At 29.9% G+C, this 22,619-nt stretch overlaps 1 protein-coding gene across 5 annotated transcripts in view; it reads right to left on the bottom strand.

Annotated features, from left to right (window-relative positions):
- Positions 1-1,310: 1,310 nt before the first annotated feature.
- The window catches only part of LOC134710846 (Golgi resident protein GCP60-like), a 36,388-nt gene continuing 15,079 nt past the window's right edge, over positions 1,311-22,619 (bottom strand). For 4 of the 5 annotated variants that reach the window (XM_063571249.1, XM_063571252.1, XM_063571251.1 and 1 more), the window contains 4 exons: positions 14,036-14,363; positions 11,345-11,475; positions 5,903-6,074; positions 1,311-4,491 (listed from right to left, as the gene is read on the bottom strand). In XM_063571249.1, coding sequence (XP_063427319.1) covers positions 4,280-4,491; positions 5,903-6,074; positions 11,345-11,475; positions 14,036-14,363 — 843 coding nt within the window. In that variant the 3' untranslated portion in view covers positions 1,311-4,279. Of the gene's footprint in view, positions 4,492-5,902; positions 6,075-10,830; positions 10,956-11,344; positions 11,476-14,035; positions 14,364-22,619 lie in introns of all 5 variants that reach the window. The other variant, XM_063571250.1, reaches the window with a different exon arrangement.

Here is a 22,619-nt window from a genome sequence, read left to right as displayed (position 1 = left end):
TTCTTAATGAAAAAAACTGTCACTGCTGTTTGATATGCTTTGACTTTGTTATCATTTTTATACTGCAACTAGTTGTGTTTATTTCCTAAATATATATATAAGCACAGCTATATTTTGTGCAATGTCAATTTCATCATGGATCATTTTTTCTACAATCAGAGGTACATTAAGGGATGATAATAATTTTGAAATTAAATTTGAGGGAAGATAATGGTTTTGAAATTAAAGGAGTAGGTCCGATTTTTGCCTGAAATTTCAAGTTCATCTGACGAAAGATTTTAGACACTTTTTAAACACATAAGTGTCTATTTTAGTTGATCCAATAAGTATATGTAAAATAGTTTAACTGATTTACTCATTAAAAATGCCCCCAATTCTAGCTTAAATATGAAAAATCTATCAAATATGCCAAAAATTGTCACTTTTCAGATGTTTTTTGTCAAAAATGAAAGTGGCTTCATCCGTGTTCATCCTCAACCTTTATATATGTTATTTACTATCATCAAATACAACTTACATTCGATATTAAGAATGAACATGAATGTGGCCACTTTCATTTATGACGGAAACCGTCTAAAATATAACTAAAATGCTAAAGTTGTGAAGATTTCAGTAATTTAGCATGATATAATGATGCTAGTAATATATGTGCATTGTTTTGTCAAACCACAGAATATATTTATTTAGCAGAAGCATTGTACTGTCCCATAAATAACTAAAAGTAAACATTTTAACAATTTTGTAAAACTGCTATATTTTGGGGCCAAAAAGGGTTCTTACCGAACCTACTACTTTAAGGGATGATAATAATTTTGAAATTACAATTTAAATAGCTGTCCATGTATTAAATTTAAAAAAAGTTGCAGGATAAAAATAGAAATGTTTTAGTATTCATCACAAAACTGAGGAAAGGCTAGGTAAAACCCCCATTTTCTCAGCTTTGTACAAAACAAATTATATATATATTTAAAATGTGTTACTGTAGATGCAAAATTTTGTGTGATGTTTCATTATTTTAGTATAAAATGACAAAATTGCAATAATAAATGCACGCAATAATAATTCCTTTGACTGTGGTCTAGTGTTTTAAGATAATGTTTAACATCCACTAGACAACTATCCATCAATGGTAAAATGTGTATAGTAATGTTTTATTTTTGCAGATATTAACAAAGCAAGTCCTTGTGTTTCATATTGTAACACCAACAGTAACCCCAATGAGTACTTGATTGGAAATTCTTCAAAGAGTTGACATCCCTATTCATCATACATCCAAACTCTTCTAGCAAAGATAAATAAATCAAAATAACCATGGTATATCACAATTTATTAACCAACAAAGACCACAGTTGTATGTTCCATATATTATACATAACACAAGCCAATCACAGTTTATTGTTTTTTCGTAACCTAAATCTGTCCCTCAAATACATCATACAAAGTACGGGAAATAATGTGGTGATCAGAGTGGTAAAAATATTCCATGGATTTGCACAGTATTACGTAAGGTAATAAATAATAAGAAAATATACAATATAAATATAACATTTACAAAAGAAGTGAAAAAAAAAAATAAGTAACAGCTAGACTCTACTTTAAATCATTGTATGACCCAAAATGTTATCATAAAAACTCATAACTAAAGATGAATGCACATACATGTCACAAATACACTGCTAATGTAAGTTTTAAGTCCATTGAAATTGGCAAGTTGGTAGAAACACATACAATACATATAAATTCTGTTTCACCATTGTGAATGGAAAAGGGGAGGCAACTTTAATAGGGTTTAGGAAGGACATACAGTTCCAGGAATGACAAGAATTTTGTGCTCAAGATATTTTCCCTTATCTTGGGATCATGTAAAATGTGACAAAATACCAACTGCTTTCATTATTTAACACAATATTGGTACAGAACTTATTGGTGGATGAGGGGATAAAACCAAAAGTAATAGTTTTTACATTGAAATCATGAAATATCAACCGACAAAAATATCCACCTTTAAAATACAAAGTTTTACTTCTATCTTATTTTAGTTGCAGTACTTTTTCATAGCATGTAAGGTATATAGGCAAATATAATTTATATATTAACTTATTTAATCAATATGTACTCCTAATTTTTGTAGTATAACTGACAATATTCAAATAATATCACACAGAAATAATACAATACAAACATAAATCTTTACAACCATAATTTTATTTTATTTTAATTAATTAAAGTCTTCCTTTCAGCATGCATAATTAATATTGTACATGTAAATAAGTGACATTATCCAATCAAAATGAACGTTACAGACGTTGTTGCATTAGAATAAATATTGTACAGCTACATCAGATAATTAACTTTATAAAATGCAAACTTGAACAGCTTTTTCTCGTAAAAAACATCTATGAAGAAGAAGCACCAGGATTTTTTTATTAACTCTTCTGTATTGAACATTTTTTTAAGGTGGTACCCAACACTTTCATTAAATTAATTTGGCTCTTTTAATTTTCATACAGTTTTGTCAAATGATTTACTTTGACCCGTTAACAAAAATATAAAAATTTCTAAAATTTTGAACCAATCGTTTTGACCAACACCAATTTTGATCATTGAGAAGCTTAATATTCCTTTTACAACACAACGTAACTAAAACGTTTAGCTGACTTTATAGAGTTATCTCCCTGCAGTGTTAGGTACCACGGCAAGTGTAAAAATCCAGTAAAAATCTTTACCACTAGAAAATATGGATAAATATTCCATTTTTTTTTAAATCCAATAAAACGCCAACAATTAAATGATAACTACAAAATCAGGGACCATTATCGATGAAAATTTTGACAAACAACGTAAAATAAAGCTTGATTTCAAATATTTTTTAAGTTTGCTCGTCACTAAATGGTGAATGTATCTATCATGTTTACAAATAAAACCCAAACTCATTCAATATTCATATACAGAACACATGCATAAGGGAGATAACCAAAATTAATGAGGGTATGAAAAGCGCTGATTGAAAAATCTATGAATTAGGACAAAATTATTAATAAGACCCGCTTTTTATGAAGAATACTATGATTTTGTGTCTCAAGATACAATAAATGAAGCTCCATGCGCCTGTAATTGGTTACTTATTGTTTAGCTAAATTGATCACCTGGAAATGAAATTTAACATCGCTTTAGAATCTTTATATAAACCAAAAAGAATATGAAATTATGAAATTTCTTGATACATAATACTTTCTCAAAAGATGCCTGAAAAAATCTGATACAAGTTATTTGATAGGCAATGTTTTCTTTGTTTGAATGTGTATTATTTAAACAATTAATAAATCTTAAATACAAAATGTTCAACTCATAATTTCTAATATAACATTTTAGCAAAATGCTTTCCTATTACTGTTTGAGATATGTGCCTATGCATTTACAGTCAAGTTTTCATTACAATTCTATGTTTTTAATGTTAGTACAACATTATAAATATTATCAATACAAGACCATATAAGAAAAAAATCACAATCTAAAATGGCTTTATTGATTGTTCTTGGCATAATATCTAGTGGCAAATATTTCAAGCATATTCAGGATGAAAATTAAATGTATACTGCTTCCTTCTTTTCAGTGACTTTCAAAAAAAATTCCCAACAGAATAACCTCTATACAATAGTTATTTACTCTAATCATGGAATGATTTAGTGATAAAAAGTTAAAAATGTTGGAAATGTTTTGTATTTATTTGTGCATACTTAATTTCATGACAAATTATTATTTGCCAACTTCCTATGATTTATTTCAGCGATTTCCTCATTATCTTGATATATTCATATCAGGAAATATCTAAGTTTTACATAATCCTAATTACTCGATAATGTTGCGAAAATAAATCTTGTGAAAAAATACTTGGTTTATAGTATCTCTCTTTAATCAATGTTTTAAAGAAGGAAAAAAGGACAAAGAACGTGTGATGATTCAATGGATCCAGTGTTTTTAAATTAAAATCAAACAGTGCATCATAAAGTATTATGCGATCTTTTGAACCATGGTTTCAAAAGCTTATCTAAATGCTTGATATACACGTCATACAATAAAATAAATGATTTCTATGATCAACCCATTAAAGCATGTAAGGGACATTAAAAATAGTTCACAAAACTTGTGTAACATTTACAGGTCTTTCTTCCATTTTTACGATAAATCAGTTTTGGCTCAACAAATATTTAAAATAATATTAAAAGCCTTACGACTGATACAATAACAGTATACATAACGTCATAACATACACATAAAACTATCGACTGTAATAAACTCTGTAGTATAAGTTCTTAGATCGCCATAATGAGTAGGAATTGTCAAATTTAAGTAGATAAACGCCCTGCCCTGGGTACGCATGACTCCCACAATACACCTCTTCATGACAGTCTCGCCGATATACAGGTATAATTTCATCTGTAGGCGGTCGATTGTCTTGTTTACTTCCCTGCTCTACATCAACTTTATTTTCTGAAAAAAAACAATAATATTTAAAATTGCTGAAATTTTGATTTTTCTTGTTAGGTGTTTTCATTATTGTCATGTGAAAAATACATTAAAATAAGTATAACATTCATTTGTTCTTTCAGAACGACTACAGTTAATTTCATGTTCATACTCTAAAATTTAACTACTGTCATTTTTTTTTTTTGGAATGTTCATTAATTAGGACAATTTTCACCAAATCACAATTTTTTGGTGTACACTTTTGAAATATTACCCAGAATGCAGTAGATTATAAAATGGCAAACTATAACTCACATTTTAAATTCTGACTGCATTATTTGTATAATCAACAATTGTTATAATAAACAGACACTGACTTTTGAACTTATTTCACACATAACAAGCTAGCTAGCTAAGAAATTGGACAAAAAACCTCAACATCTTCCCTGTCAATCAACAACAAAAGCAGACGACATCAGGTCCATAATGAAGCAGTCATTGATGCAGAAAACACGGAATGCATCTTATCCTTAATTTCTTTTAATTTTTGCTTTGATCTATCTGTGTGATAATTTTCCATCTCAATTTACTGGATCTGATAAATGTTTTTCTCAGTCGAGTAGAGTTAGAACAAGAAAATGTCATAAGCTTATGCCATTGATGTTGCCTAGGCAAATTCTAATAAACAGATTACCTATGGTCTTTCGACTTCCTCATTTTTCAGAACAACATGTTATCTATAATTCTATGCTTTATGCACATACATTTTCCTTCATTTTGTGCCATATTAATTCAGCTTGTAGCTTCGCTTAATATCTGTTTGTCACAAATCTAATTAATTTGTTATATATGATGCTGAGATAATTTTGTTCATCAAATATAAGTGGAAATGGCTGTCCAGGAAGCCAATTATTATGTAAGATAGAAAATTTGTAATGAAAGATAGCAGACAACTTCTAATTGAATCTTCTCTGATGACAATAAAGTAATTGAAACAATGCCTTAGATTAACTTTTTTTTTTCTGCTTAAGGTCCAGCTGCTAATATTGATCTGTAAATTATCAACACCAAGTATTTTGATTAACAATTTCAGAAAAATATATACTGCCATGATCAAAAGCTGAAATAAATGGTACAAAATATTGCTGTGAAAAAGTATCAAATTTTCCAGGTAAGAATAAACTCATCATAGATACTAGGATAAATTTTTTTTACAATGACGAATGTGTCGTCTGCAAAACACTTATCAGTGATGCTTTTCAAAATTTAAGATTCAGTGATGTTAACTTTTACAAATTGTGACTTGGATGGGGAGTGCTCTCATTGGCACATATACCACATCTTCTTATATCTGTGTATTTTCTCATGAAAACGGCTGCTGTGTTTTAAATCTCAATCTTTTTCGTCACAAATTAAATTTTTCTGTTAAACAAACCTTGTTGTTCCTCTTCTAAATCTTCTTCATCACTAGATTCACTAACATGTACTGTGACTGCATTACTGGGTTCCACCGTCCACTCAAAGTATACACCAAACCCTATATCGTAGTAGTCCGTGGAAAATTCCCAGAATAAACATGACCCGTCTTCATGTGTTGGTACTCGTACCTGAAATATAAATTTAACTACAATTGTCTACGGTACTTTGAACAAATTTGATTCACAGTTTTACAGCATTGATAAGGTATTTTCTTTTATATGCACACTTAGTTTCCAGTGATATTTTTTCTTATCACTATATTGTGCTGAGAAAGGAAATTATCAGTCAGTAAGGTCAAAAGAAAATTTCAGAAAATATCGATCATGTTTTCTATCCTCCAATTTAACTTTGATGATTCTAAAAATGTTAAGTTTAATTCTCAAGTGTATTCGTTTAATTTTGAAGAATTCAACATTGTTTTCTTCATACAACAAAAATCCCTAAAAGCCTTATTCTATAAACAAAACAGAAGAAGATAAATATCTGGTTTAATTAGAAATGGAGGGAAATGTGAGGATATGTGATTGCTTAGATTACATTAACAAAACTCGATCTAACCAGCAGCAACAGCTTTTTTTAGTGACATTTCAAATAGCAAAAGGCAATACTTTTTAAAGCTTCTGTTAGCTTCAAAATAAAACTTTAAAATTTGGCATTCAGCTGGAAATTAAATTATGCACAATAAATCATTCTCTAGTATGATGATTTTATTTTGAACAAAATGTAATATGATAAATTATTGATAACATTGCAGATTGAGTCCTCATGGTGGTAATTATAGCATTTAAGCAATGTTAATTTCGTTTAAAACAAAGATTACAATAGCAAACAAAAAGTTAAATATCTCTAAAAGGAAACAGAATATCTGATTCTCGCTTTTTGACCTTGTCAAGGTTGAAACAAAAGCTGCTGGTTATTCAAACCTTAAAAGTGAAGGTCATATTTGAATCAAAAGTAATTCACTTTGCTGCTAGAAAAATAAGGTTTCTTTCAATTGTCTTGATATAGACTTTATTCATTGTTTTCCGTTAAAAAAATCCCTAATCATCTGACGGCTTCTTCATTGATCTTATAAGCAACCATGTGAATGATTTTAGAATAAACAGTGATAATAAGTTACTAATTGCTATACTTAAAATATCAGATATTGAATATTCTGAATAATCTTAACAAGTTTTACAGCAGTACAACAGTGTAAAGTTCATAGAACTAATGCAGGTAAGGATCCACTATTTGTTTCAAGGAGGAGAAGGGGCAAGGGGTCAGAAAAGTACACAATTTTCTGTATAGTATCTAACTAAGAGAGTTGAGAATTCAGTTATCACAGCTTTTGCACCAAAGAAAAGTACATATTTACACATCACATAATCATATCTTTAAGAAGAATGTCTGTTTTTGCATCTGAATGCCAAATGAAGAACAGTGCTTTATTCAAAACTTTGTTTACCTTAAATTGATTATTTTGTTACACTTATTATACAGAATATTTTCATCCCTAGAATTATGACTCTAGGATTAATGAGGAACGCTGATTTTCATAAAATAAATATTCTGAATTTCAAATCCATTTAAATTCATTGATTTTTCTTTTCAAACGTCTGTCTCTAATGAAAAATGGATGTATTATTCCATCATTTAGTTAAAACCCATTATGTGATGAATATAAAAATAGCATAAACAACAAAAAACATTGTAACATAAAAGCAAAAATCACTAATTCTACGGAAGAAAATAATAAGAGCTACAAAAACAAATACACTATTAAAACTTATTATAAAACAAACAGTAAGAATTTTTAACAACAATTTAACAACGAAAACTTATTTTTCCGTAAAGCTTTTTTATGTAGCTGATTAACTCTAAAAAGACAAGGAGCTTTACTGCGGATTCATTATAACTTATGATTTACTATAACGGTATAGATAAATGTATGAACTTTGGTGATAAACAAATTGCATATTTCCTTTAGACATGCAAGCAGAATTGTCAAACCTGCGAAATCAGATAAATTCATGAAAATACAATTTTTATTCAATCCACGAAAAAACTAGTATCTTTGAATATAAATGAATCAAACTGTTACAGACTAAAATGAGATTGCTCAGTCAGAAAAGCTAGACTTAATTATCCTCAAGTGAAATTAAATAACTTTTAACCATATTCGATCTAAGCTATTTATACCAAAGCTTTCAGATTTTTAAAATGCAGCTCTTGCAATAATCTGAAAAGTCAGATACAAAAAATGAGTTGCCACTAAGCAGAGTCTTGGTCCTCCAGATAGGAATTTCATCTTTTAATCCACTTTATCAAAAACTGTTTAACTTGAATTTCCTATAGCAAGATTAATCAATATCAGTTTAGATAAATGGTCAATTCATTAGTGGTGGAATATTGCTACAATATGGATACAGTAGAAAATTAAAAGTGGAAATGTCAGACATTTTTTCCTCATGGCATATCATGTGAATGCAATAAAATTAAAGAACCCATCAAATAATTAATTGTTTACCATAAAAAGGGTCTTTTAAGGGCATATTATCTGCAGAACTTCACTTATGATTTTAAAGTTCTTCATTTTCTATCTCGCTAAAATGCTTGAAAAAGGCTTTAAGGCCATACCGTGAGTGAGCAATCAATAATTGTTAACTTCTATGTTATTTGGTCTTTGGTGTAGAGTTGTCTCATTGTAGTTATACCACATCTTCTTATTTTTGTATTTGTCTCAAAAAGAAAATAATGAATGAGTTTTAAACTCTTACTCCAAGAAAAAAGATGAGGACTAATTTGAAATATTTTTTTTTGATACACTTCATTTTTTTTAAATGTCTTTTTCTTTTTAATTTCCTGCCTTACAGTCTTGCTTATATTGCTCGCACATGTTATCAACTTATTAAAATCAAGGTAGCTTACAACGTATACAATACAGAAATAAAGCGAGTAATGATAGTACAATACAAATAGAACAAGAGTTTACACAGTCATGCTGTAGCAGAAATAAAACAAATATTGAAGTAATTCCTCGTAAAGAAGACCCTTCAGAACAGCTAAACAATCATCAAATACAACTAAGATCCATAAAAGGCGTAAACAGGTGCTCTCTCGGTATAAATAAAATAACAAATTGATCGAATTGACATATCTGTTCTAATCGGTCAGACAGCTGTATCTACTTGACCATTTTCAGACCAATGTGTCACAATTGATCACGGACACATTTTGCTGAGTGCTTACCATTTCCGTATTTTATTCTGACCATTACTGAATTTGTCAAATCACTCACAAGGACACTTAAAACACGACAAATACTACATGTGTGGCATGCAAAGAGGAATATGTTTATCAACCAGTATACCTGATATCACTTATGGTTTTGATCTGATTTGTATTGTATAAAGATTTTTTTTAATTTATTTTGCTATTCATGAACATAATTTTTTGCCTTTAATTTAAATTCGCATGCATTGTCCCTTATTTGATTTCTAATCCCCTTTATTAAAATTTGCTTTCATAAACAAAGTCTTTAAATTGGTTTTGTCATAAACTTTCCACAACATATAAAACTTGATTAAGGAGAAGTGCAAAAATAAAATATTACAAATACAATAAATAAAAAATTTGTAAGGGTTCCACGGAACCCACTGTCTCGCCTTCTTTTACTGTAAATTGGAGGCTCAACAAAAATGAGGGAAAAAATCAATGAAAATCTTTCGCTTGATTCTAGCTTGATTGTAAGAAGCTTCTGTCCAAGTTTTGAAAAAATCCAGGATGAATCTAATAAATTTTTTAAAAACTTTAACTACATGGATGTAAATTAAATGTTAACTGGGAGAAAAACTAAGTCCATTTATAAGTAAAATACAGATACACAGCAACAAAATATTCACAAAATTTCCTTCTAGATACTAGCTTTTGATCATAAACAAGCTTCTGTCTAAGTTTGGTATAGTATACGAAAGTTATCAAAATTTAAAAAAAAATAACAACAGAGTGAATGTGTAACATGTTTCCTGGAAGAAAAGTCCATTTATAAGTAAAATACGGAAAAAATAGAATTTTATTTTTACAAATTTTAGTTCTGGATACTATCTTATGATCATAAACAAGCTTCTGTCCAAGTTTGGTAGAGATCCAGGATAGTTTAAGAAAGTTATTAAAATTTAAACAACTTTAACCACAGAGTGAATGTAATGTTTTCCCGCAGAAAAACTAAGTCCATTTATAAGTAAAATTCGGAAAAAATGGATTTATCATTTTACAAAATTTACTTCTGGATACTATCTAATGATCACAAACAAGTTTCTGTCCAAGTTTGGTACATTAAACCAAGGATTGTTTACGAAAGTTATTAAAATTTGAACAACTTTAACCACAGAGTGAATGTAATGTTTACCCGCAGAAAAACTAAGTCCATTTATAAGTAAAATTCGGAAAAAATGGAATTCTATTTTCACAAAATTTACTTCTGGATACTATCTTATGATCATAAACAAGCTTCTGTCCAAGTTTGGTAGAAATCCAGTATGGTTTAAGAAAGTTATTAAAATTTCAAAAACTTTAACCACAGAGTGAATATTTGTGGACGCCGCCGACAACGACACCGACGACGGAATGTAGGATCGCTTAGTCTCGCTTTTTCGACTAAAGTCAAAGGCTCGACAAAAAGACAAAATATTCCCAAAACTTTTTAATCCTCAAAAGTGGTTATAAACTCAAGTAAGGTATTGAAAAACATGCAAAAGTTAATAAAGCATTCTAACTTCAAATTTTTAAGCATAGCTTATTCGGGGAAGCAAAAAATTTCAAAAGCAACTGTACCATTATTTTTTTATGCAGGTTCACAAAAATCAAAGCGGTACTGCTGACATTACAGAAGCCTATACTTACAGTGACGGTTTCTCCAGAACCTATTTTTATAACTGAATCTTTATCTTTACGCAGAGATTCTTTGAATTCTTTTATATCTTTACGAGTCCACATAGAGGCAGCAGCGAGAGGAGGTAACTCATGATCTAAAAACACAACATACACCGAATAACTGAAGGAAAACAACACATGCATATAGATAATAGTGTATTTATTGTAAGATATCCAATAATGGAATGGAATTTTCAACATCAAATGCCAAGAGACTAAACATAAAGTTTTTTTAAATGAATTTTACTTTGAAATTAAACTTTATTATGAAAAGCTAAACCATCCTTTGAACAGATTTTTTTTAGTATTTAACATACTGAAATATTTTTTTACAATATTTTCAAAAAGCTAATTTTTTTATATCAAAGTTGAAAATATCAATTTTTGGCAGACGTAGCCTCATTTTGAAAACACATTCCATGAGTAGATATCTAGTGAAGACAGTGCAGAAACAAGACATATGAATTTGTTTTTCCCAACTCACTGTGGCAGTAGCCAAGGATGCAATCTTTATTACATTCTCTTTACAAGTTTTTACACTGTCTTTAAAGGCTTTTATATCTTTGCGTGTCCAGATTGATGCAGGCATTAAAACTGGCATTGGAGTTGGAAAATCTAACAAAATATTCAAATACATGTAACTATTATTAATATAATTGTGTATGATTCCTTCTGTGTTATGTTAAGATTGCAAATGAATTTAGTGAGAGCCTGTTAAAAGGCTGTTTACTACTTATTCAGATGCCTTTATACATGTATCTTGCTGTTGTTAGGTGTGAGCCAAGGCTCTGTGTTGAAGGCTGTACATTGACTTATAATAGTTCAACTTTTCATACATTGTGACTTGGATGGAAAGTTGTTTCATTGGCACTCATTCCAATTCTTATTAATATCTATTGTATTTTTCTATAAATATTCCATTTGTAATGTTCAATTCAGACTAAATGGCAGGACGATTCAATTCAAAAAACTTAATCACATTTACATTTATATCAGAGTACATTTTGTAATAAGACAAATCTTAAGTTAAAAGTTTTTTTGTAATTCTATCAAATGCTTTCACAACCTTTCTATACTTGGGGAAAATTTAGAGCCAAACATTATCTAATATCAATTCTATTCCCAAATTTGAAGCTGCCTTGTGCAACATAATTAATGGTTCGAACTAGTGGAGTAGGGTCTGCACACCCTACCTAAGTTTATACTGGATTAACGTTGCTATGTTTTTACATTTCCCTGTAACATTTTGTAGACTTTTAATTGTTTTTTCTTTTCTTTTCGCCATGAAATTGTCAGTGTTTTTTATGTTATGGCTTTTGATAGTTCTGTTATCTTTTACTTTCTTTTTTCAATATCCATATAAATCCTCATAAACTTAAAGGTAGAATTTCATAATCCACAACTAATCCTATACTTATATAAAACAAACGTCTCAGACTTGTGTTATTTTGACCTTAAAACAAAGAACATCAGACTAACATGACAACCATAAAACTTATCTACTAGTCTACTAATATAATGTAAAATCTTCATTATAAAGCCTTTCACAGATGCTATAGCTTCTATAGAGATATTTCATTGCAGCATTGCACCATTAAACAGAAACATAATGTTTCTTAAAAAAATATATACAACTTTGCAACAAAGAGGTCGGTAGGTACAGCTTAGAAAATTGGATGTACTTGGCAAAAGTACTTCCAATATTTTCGGATCTAAAAATTGTTTTTAATTCAGAACCCATTTTCCATTCTAGTCTTTAAAGTTCCTGTTTGAATAAAAGATAATAAACCTTATCAACTCTGTCATGTCTGAAGAGGATTAAATTTTACAGCAGAAACTGTGATTTGATTTTAATTTTTGGATCCTAGTCAACTTAGATTAAAGTCCACTGTTCCAGTATGAGCAGGGGTCAAAACTCACAACTTCAGTGTTGACTGGCTAGTACTTATTACTTAGACCACTTGGCTACCGAGGCAGAAATTATGTGTATTACTGTTAAAGCCATTTGTTCCTTGCATGCAATCACTTCCATTTGGATTTTAGAAAGAGATTCAAACAATCAGTCCTGAAACCAAAACTGTTAATATCAGGAAGTGGGATTGATATAAGATCATATAACCTAACGGTATCAGTCACACTTAAGCAATATTAATCTCAATATCTAAAATAGGTTTCAATTGCTCTAGGTCAAATTCAAAATAGATCAACGGTAGCAAGTTCAGAAGTTCAAAACTGTATCGTTTTTGTTGTTACTAACTGGTTTTTTTCCCCATAAACTTTATACCAAGCTGAATTGTTAGCTTAATGAAGTTTTACACAGCTGATTTCATCCATTGATTTTTTTTTATATGAGATCCTGATTCCTGACATGTCAACAAAATATATTTCTTGCTTAAGCTCATGTTATCTGAACAAATACCTGATAATGAACAGGAAACATAATATTGGCATTAAAACAGTTACTTTGATTCTAGATGTAAACTAGAGAGGTTACATGCTGGATTCTTTTCACAATTTGGATTAATACATATTGATATAAGAAAAATGTATGAGAGGGCTTCAACAGTCAAAATGATATTAAAAACAGTAATGTTATTTAAACATGTTAAACCTATCAAAGATAAGTTTATTTTATTGATATATAAGAATTTTTCCTACCTAGAATAGCCATTTCAAACATAGCTTTTGTTCAACAGCTTAATCCAAATTTAATTTGTGCAATGTTGGGATTCAACATGCTTTTGCAGTATTTCAGAAACACAAAACTGTTATACCAGATGTAAAATTAACCAATTCCCCATATAGATATGGTCTTCAAAGCAAAAATATGGTAAAATCCCTAATTTTGGCACATTATTTGAAAGTTTCACTACAAAATGAACATATGACCAAAAAATTATACATTGTACCATAATATTATTGTGATTTTTGAAGTATGAGGGAAAATGCCAGATTAGGTATTGTGATTCTGGGAAAATCTGCATACAGATATATGTAATTATCAGAATAGGCATTCCTGTTATTCACATTGAACCTTGCAATAACTTCTGAATTAACAGTTTCAGACACTGAATTTGACACAATAGCCAATAGGGGTAAAAAAAATGACAAACTTGTAATAATAATTCCACTTGAATTGAAAGGGTGTATAATCATTTTGAAATACATGTAGTACCTTCTTTGTTGCCATTTGTGTCTGGTTGTTCTGTTGGGACTGATGTCGGACCATTAGGTTGTTGTTGTTGCATTTGTTGCATTTGTGCCTGTGTGAGTTCTTTTGTTTCTGTTTTTGTTATAACTGTTGTAACATTAGGATTGTTGTTTGTTGTTGTTGTTGTATTGGGCGCAGCAGACGACATGTTCTGTTGTAACTGTTGAGCAGACGGCGTGTTCTGCTGTAACTGTTGATACTGCTGTTGTTGATGGAGTAACTGCTGTTGATAAACTTGTTGCATGTATTGTTGGAAATGCTGTTCTTGTAACTGTCGTATCAATTCTTCTTGCTGGAAATAAAAAAACCAAAATATTTATTCTTTGATATAGAGATGTAGGGATCATATTAACAAGACAGCAACTCACCAACACAATAAATCCTGCTTTAAAGAAACTTTTGTACCAGAATGTGAAATTTCAGTGTTAATATCTTCCAAAATAATTGGTTTCCCTAAGCAGAAACTTAGAATACTGAATATATGTATGTCTTTATGTACATTATATATACTATAAAATTGAGAATGGAAATGGGGAATGTGTCAAAGAGACAACAACCCGACCAAATAAAAAAACAACAGCAGAAGGTCACCAACAGGTCTTCAATGTAGCGAGAAATTCCTGCACCCGGAGGCGTCCTTCAGCTGGCCCCTAAACAAATATATACTAGTTCAGTGATAATGAACGCCATACTAATTTCCAAATTGTACACAAGAAACTAAAATTAAAATAATACAAGACTAACAAAGGCCAGAGGCTCCTGACTTGGGACAGGCGCAAAAATGCGGCGGGGTTAAACATGTTTGTGAGATCTCAACCCTCCCCCTATACCTCTAACCAATGTAGAAAAGTAAACACATAACAATACGCACATTAAAAGTCAGTTCAAGTGAAGTCCGAGTCTGATGTCAGAAGATTTAACCAAAGAAAATAAACAAAATGACAATAATACATAAATAATAACAGACTACTAGCAGTTAACTGACATACTAGTTTAGATGTTAAGCTTTAGCTATCCATTACATTTCTGCTTTATGACAGTACATTATGTAATAAGATGGCAACCTTTAGTTTTTCATTAGCTTACTTTTATACTTTATTTGTGCCAGTTTAGATTGTATCTTTAAGTTTTATATCAAATCTATATAACAATATGAGCCATTTTTTTGTATCTTATAATATTCATATAATCTGAAATTTTCAGCCAATTAGTGAATTTGAATCTAAATTGATCAAATTTGGCTACAATCATCTTACAGGTCTGTCAATTATGCCCCTTGACAATCATATATCATGTAATATAATCTAGTAAGCTCTCAGCTACTATCATTTCATTTTAGTTCATGTGTCAAATTAATGTGTAACTTTGAGAAAAAAAAACATAAATTCAATTTGCAGAAGAAAAAAAAATCAAAATAAATTTTCTACTTGTGACAATGATGAAATATTTCACAACTTCTAAGAACATTTGAACTCTGTAAGAATGTGTAAAAAAACAATTAGAAAAAGCCTTTTCAGTGTTATTATGAAGCAGCCTTGGTTTAAAGACATCCATTAATCCTTTTGTCAAAGAACTCCACTGCAATTAAAAGAATCATGTTACAATGTACCACTTTTAAGAACCAATCCCAACTATGCACGTAAGAATACAAATGTAAATGAATTCTCCTAACCCTACCTTTCATGATCAAGACTTTACTAATATGAAAGATGAAAGACGTCATCTTTCATGGTCAAAACTTAATTAATATAAAAGAAGCAATATCTTTCTTCTGTTTTTTTTTATTAGCTAATTGCATGCTGCCTTACAGGTGAGATCTTGACCTGACGCTATCTTTCAATATCGTCAGGACAGTGGAACCCATTCTTTCATGGTCAAGACTTTATTAATATGAAAGAAGTCATAATGTCTTCTATATTTTTTTATTAGCTGATTGCATGTTGCCTTCCTGGTGAGAAATTGACCTGACACTATCTTCCATTATCATCAGTACAGTGGAAATTAAACCTTTTTTTCATGGTCAAGACTTTATTAATAAGAAAGAAGTCATATTGTCTTTCATATATTTTTATTGCTGATGCTACCTTCACATTGAGATCTCGACTTTATCTTTCAGTGTTTCTCCGTCACAAAACAGATGATCAATCTTTTTAACGAATTTGTGTATTAACAGCAGGACTTTTTCGTTATGGGAAGGAAGTGCTATCTTTGCCTGCATTACTGTTATTTCAGACCAAAGTTGACAATGATAAATCTTACGATTTACTGAATAATAGCGTGGACTACAAATTATGTACTTTTTCCCTGACGTATAATCAACTAAAACATAGTAGTCAATACTGTATGAGAAACTCTATTGATTAACAAACATAGGTTTTGTACAGAATAGTTATTTTACTGTCTTTCTACATTATATAATGCATCAATAAAAACGTTCCATAATTATCATATATGCAGTGTTAAGTTTCCGGCGATAAAAGCTTGCCGGAATACAAATTACTTCAACCATAAGGGCTGTCAAGTTATTCTTCATTTTAGCCATCATCAGTGCTATATTTCATGCAATTATATAGAATTTTTACAATTCCCTGTGCGGAAAAAATAGCATGACTTTTTGTAATTGCTGTAAAAATAATAAAGACATGGCATTCAAGAAACACTTCTTGGATTTATTTTTAATTTGACACTATTTATGGTTTACAAGTTGTTGTCTTGTATAAGTCTTATAAAACAAGACTATTTATGTAACGTCAATAAGGGTCTTTCTTGTACTGCAGGATGAAAGAAGTCCTTGTGGTAAAATTTCTATACTGCAGGATGAAAGAAGTACTTGTGGTAAAACTTCTAAACTCTAGCCACTTTTGTGGTTAGTTGAAAAGCTGAACACAAACACTTTGATATTTTTTTCAATTCTTAAAACATTACTGTAATGCAAAAATGAATTGAAATTCATTAGTATGCTTTCCGTAAAGAAAAATCCCTTATATGCCTCTAATTAATAAAATCTGACGAAAATCATTCAAGACTTTTCAGTCCACAATATAGGATTAAACACATTTTTTTCTAGAGGTTATTGATGTGTAAACCGGGGCGGTTAACTCACAAACTGAATAAAAGTCCGAAGGACTTTTATGTCAAGTTTGTGAGTTAGAGACCCGGTTTACACACCAATAACCTCTAGAAAAAATGTGTTTAATCCTTATAATTCTTCAGCCAAACATACGCGATTATTAGTTTAAATTATAACTTTGATGGCTACTATATGTACCATCAGATGCAAACTGTCATGTCGTAACTAAGGAGTAAGCCGTCATCTTGACTTTCTAAAAAACTTAAATGTTCGATAAATGCAAAAGAGTCTAAAATGAACTAGCACCTACCTCATTTTTATTAGATACTTTCCGAATTTGAAGCGTACAAGTAACGAAATAATCTTCCGTCTGAAAGTTTTCAACCGTATGACGTCGTGTTTTGCCATGACATACATTCGCCAATTCATACGTGAAATTTCCCGGAATTTTATTTAAATTTTATTTTTTATACATTTTCGAAGCTTTAGTGCATTTACTTTTTTCTTTTTTGGGTTATATATGCATAAGAATAGAAACAACTGTCATGCCGATTGTTTAATAATCTCAACTTGCTGAAAATCCCAGTATCCCTGCAAGAATGTGTATCGCGCATGAATAGACTACAAAAGTAGTTTCGGAAACATGGTTTATCGAAGTGTAAACCAAGAGAAAAATTCTTCTTGACCAATCCAATTCAAGTATTTATAGATATGCAAATGATATAAGAATTATAACATAATAACATCTCTAATTTGAAATTACACTGTATTACTTATAATACTGGAGAAATTTTCTTAAAATTTCAATGAAACTTAATGATTTACCATAAAACTTGTCTAACACATGATCTCTAATATTTTAATCTATTTTCCCATTGCTTTATGTATACGTGTATCATTACTGCAAAAATACTTTTTATTTCATTCAAATCATCAAGAGATCAATAAATAAGTTAGGGTCTCTCAAGGAAGGCATTTACATGGATCTAATCAGTTTTATGGACCTAAAGTTCAAGAAATATGGGTCTTTATAAATATAAGAATCTTTCCATATTTAACGAAAATAATTGATTATTTCAGTTGGAGTCTTGTTTGAGAGATTAGATTCAAATATTAACAAAAATGTGTTCATATAGTACACAAATGCCCTACTCACACTATCCATTTTCTATGTTTAGGGGACCATGAAATTGGGATAAAAACTCTAATTTGTTATTTAAATTAAAAGATCATATCTTAAGTTTCAAGTTAATTGGACTCCTACTTCATCAAAAACTAACTTCACCAAAAACTTGAACCTGAAGCTGGACAGACAAAAGAACAAACAGAAGAACACATGGACGAACAAATGAACAGACATACAGACAGAAAAAAACATAAAGCCCCTTAGTACTGGCATTATAAGTGAGGCATAAAAATTAATTTTCTTTTAATATCTTTACCTCACAAGACTATCTTTTCTTTCCTTTCTAATAAGAAAAAGCAATTCAAAAAAATAACGAAATTTTAATTTTAGTACCAAAAATGTAAGACACCAACAGTTCACCACCTCTTGATAACTGCAATCTTGACCGAACAAGTGGGAGATTTACTCAGTGTCCTATTTCAGTAACATATTTTTTAATAATCAGCCTCCCTACAGGTGATTTAATTATAATTTTACAGAAATATTTGTTCTATATTTTCATCTCCCACCTTATAACAGAGTTAGAAAATATTCTGATTTCTTAACAGACCCATAAAGCAGAAAAATGTCTAGACATAAAGGCATTTATGTCATGAAAAAAAAAGTACTTTTACAAATTGAAAACAGACATTCCTTTATAGCTTGTTGTTCATTGTAAGCCAAGGTTCTGTGTTGAAGACCGTACTTTGACCGACAATGGTTTACTTTTATAATTGTGACTTGGATAGGGAGTTGTCTCATTGGCACTAATACCACATCTTCCTATATCTATTCATTACAGCTTAAACAAATTCTTTTCCCCATTTGTTTAATAACAGCTCTTTGTTCCAGGTGAGCTAAAAAGTATCATTTAGTGTTGTTTATTATTTCTAATGAAAAATCTTGTGTGAAGTACAATAAACTTTGCAATGTTTTTATTATTGCAGTGGGATTTGTTTAAAAAAATATATACTTGCAAGTAAACTTTTTATTGCTATGTTTTTCGTAGCATTTCCTGCAATCTTTTCCTTTGTGCAACTACTGTAATAGTAAATGCACGCAAACATTTCTGAATTTATATAAGCAAGCTGCATGACATGAAAGACTCATGTGATTTATAGAAGCAAAATCGAAGACTTTAATAGGTTTATACATAATGAAGAGAATGATAAATTTATTCTTCTCTTTGAAAAAAAGGGTATGCTATATATGTGCTGGTCTTACCAAATTTAATAAAAAGTTTTGAGGCTGTGTGAAGTGACACTTTTTGAGAAATTATATTGCAATTTCTGGTGAAATTCTTTTATAAACTAGACATTGTCACCAGTAGCAATCACAGAAGTTGCATACAAAATTTAATCAATGCCCTACCAGTAAATGTGCCAAAAAATATTGGTATGTTTGTAAAACTATCAAATAAAAAAAAAAAACTTGATAACATTTTTCATGGACTGAAGTGAAGTTGTATTTTCGTGTATATTTGATTTTTGTGGTTTTGCATAAAACGGTATACAAGACAACACAAAAAAATTGTACTTTGTTTTTGAACATTTCTTATTGTGTTTTATTGGTTTTATCTTACCAATGAAATCTAATAAAATTGGTATGATGACTATCTATCCTTTTGTAATGAATCAAAAGTAAAAAAAGAAATCAAATCTTCTTTGCTCTATATTATACTTCACAAGTTTCTGCACAATGTCATTTATCATTTTAATTATAAATATTGGTGATTTCATCTGTCATCATTATCACATTTATGTAATTTCAACAGGGAAAAACCAATCCCAGGTTATTTTTAACTGCAAAAACTGTGAACCATGAACCAGTTTGTAGCAAAGGCAATCAAATTGTAACTGTTTAGTATATATACTTTACCACCTTATTTTTATTCAAATGGCTTTTAGTATTACAAAACAATTTAATGGCTTGGTTGGTCAAAATAAGTTGCATAAAAAGGATTTATAACAGGAAAAATATATTTATTTGACAGAAAAATTGGTGACTAAGTTTAAATCAAGAACATCACTCTTCTGCCAAAAAACAAGCAAAAATGTTCAGAAATCTTAATTTTCAGCTTAGCATTAGATAGGTTGCCTACTTTTAAAGATTAAAGTCCATATTTAGCTTTTTAGCGCTGATGCAGCATAAAGCAAAGACCAATCAATCCAAGAAGGTGAAAATTAAAGACTATCACAAGACCACAATTTTCAATTGCAAAATTTGATAAAATTTGAACTTGAAACAAATGTTAAAATTGCCTATAAAAATAATTTTCCTCAGACATTATGTCAGAAGATCAATACATATGATTTGGCAAATGTTATTCATACACAAGTTTGATAGTGTTTCAAAAAATCTATATCAAAGATGTCAGGTTTATAGGTTGCATTTCTATAAATATAGACAATGCAATTTCCCATCGGAACTCCCTTTGCAGCTAAAACTGTGACACCTTTACTATGTAGTTTTGTGAAAATTATATCTTAGAATGGAAAGTTGATATGCACTACATTTTCAACAACATGTATATGCCCTGAACTTGTTCAGAGTTTAAACTTATGCCAAAATTATGTACTACCCCTACCTTTACTTTTTGCCTACTTCAGAATTAATTTTTCACCACAATAGTATGTTTTTATACTGGTAATAGGCCAAAGTTATGTCTCTATCCATGAAACATGAAGATCATATCTGGGAACCAGTATGTCAACAAATCAAAATATCTATGAATATAATATATATCCCCAAAACCAGGGTGGTTTGAGAAACAGCAGAACTTACAAAATGCAACCAATAAATTTGATTGTCTGACACTTTTGTCTTCAAAAGACTCATCAGTGATGTACAAATTAAGAAGTTCACAGTTTACGTATTTCAAATTGAAAAGAGAGCCAAAATTCCTATTAAGTTTTGCAAAAAACAGCTAAAGTAATCTATTTCTTGAGCAGAAAATCCAATTTTTTCAAGATATTTAAAAAACTGCATATATTTTGAAGAGATTTAATTAGCACATCTCTGGGGAGTTAAAAATGAATTCACCAAATTGCATACAGACTTTAGTTTTGATAATTAAGTAAAGATTGAAGGGAATCGATAAAGACATACTTGAGTTATAATGTAGTGTGTGACATACTGGATAGATGAGACAATATGTCCTTCATTGTGATCATTGTATCATCAACATGTCAACGAATGTTTGTTCCTTCTTACAAACATTCCACTGTAAACTTTTTTTATAAACTATGCAGGCTTGATGTTGGAACAGATATTCTATAACTTTTATTATTGCATAGCAATATAAAATTTCCCACAGAAAGTTAAAAAAAGTTAGCGTGCAATAAATTCTAATATTGCACTAGTGCAATAAATCTTCAAATTCCATGACGTCATCAACGACAAAATTTAATTTAAACCAATTTTACCTTTCAAATATTATATTGCTATAAAATAAAAGGGTTATTGCATGAATATTGGGTAAATATTGTCCCTCATAGAACATATATTGCACTTGCAAGCCCGTGCAATATAAAATTCAACTCTGTACAATATTCCCTAATATTCATGCAATAACCCTATATTCCATAAGGAACAAATACTGTATTATTTGTTCCAGTGGAAATAATATTTTAGGGTTATTGCATGAATATTGGGGAATATTGTCCCGAGTAGAATATTATATTGCACGAGCTTGCGAGTGCAATATATGTTCTACGAGGGACAATATTCCCCAATATTCATGCAATAACCCTTTTATTGTATAGCAATATAAAAAAGAAAAAAATGTTTTAATCTAGATTTTGACGTTGATGAAGTCATGAAGATTTTGAAGTTTATTGCACTAGTGCAATATTGGAATTTATTGCACGCTAACTTTTGGTTACTTTCTGTGGGAAATATTATATTGCTATACAATAATACAGAATATTTTTTTCCACTGGGAACTTAAATTATGAAGGAACTTTTATTTTGTGACAATCAATAGATCCATCTTAGCTCTTGTCAAATGTTAATTGTACAAGTGAATGAAACAATCTTATAGGGTACAAAATATTTTTGGATTTATAGAATCTGGTAAAATCAGGCTTTAGAACTTTTTTAAAAGTACTGATTTAGGCATCTTCAGAGAAAATCTTGTGATGTATTATAACCACAGTAATTTTTGTTTGATGGTTTTGAAGTATTTAACAAACATGTATACTGAAGATTCATTTATTTTCAAAGATACCTATATGTGAGGAGAGAGAACAAATAAATTTCTGCAGATATCTATTTTTTTGTAATATTGCCATAGTCTGACTGCATACAACTTA

Source organism: Mytilus trossulus, chromosome 3 (assembly GCF_036588685.1).
Source record: "Mytilus trossulus isolate FHL-02 chromosome 3, PNRI_Mtr1.1.1.hap1, whole genome shotgun sequence".
Classification (NCBI taxonomy): Eukaryota; Metazoa; Mollusca; class Bivalvia; order Mytilida; family Mytilidae; genus Mytilus; species Mytilus trossulus.
The sequence above is the reverse complement of the archived record's forward strand: the minus strand, read 5'-3'. Positions and strand labels throughout refer to the sequence as shown.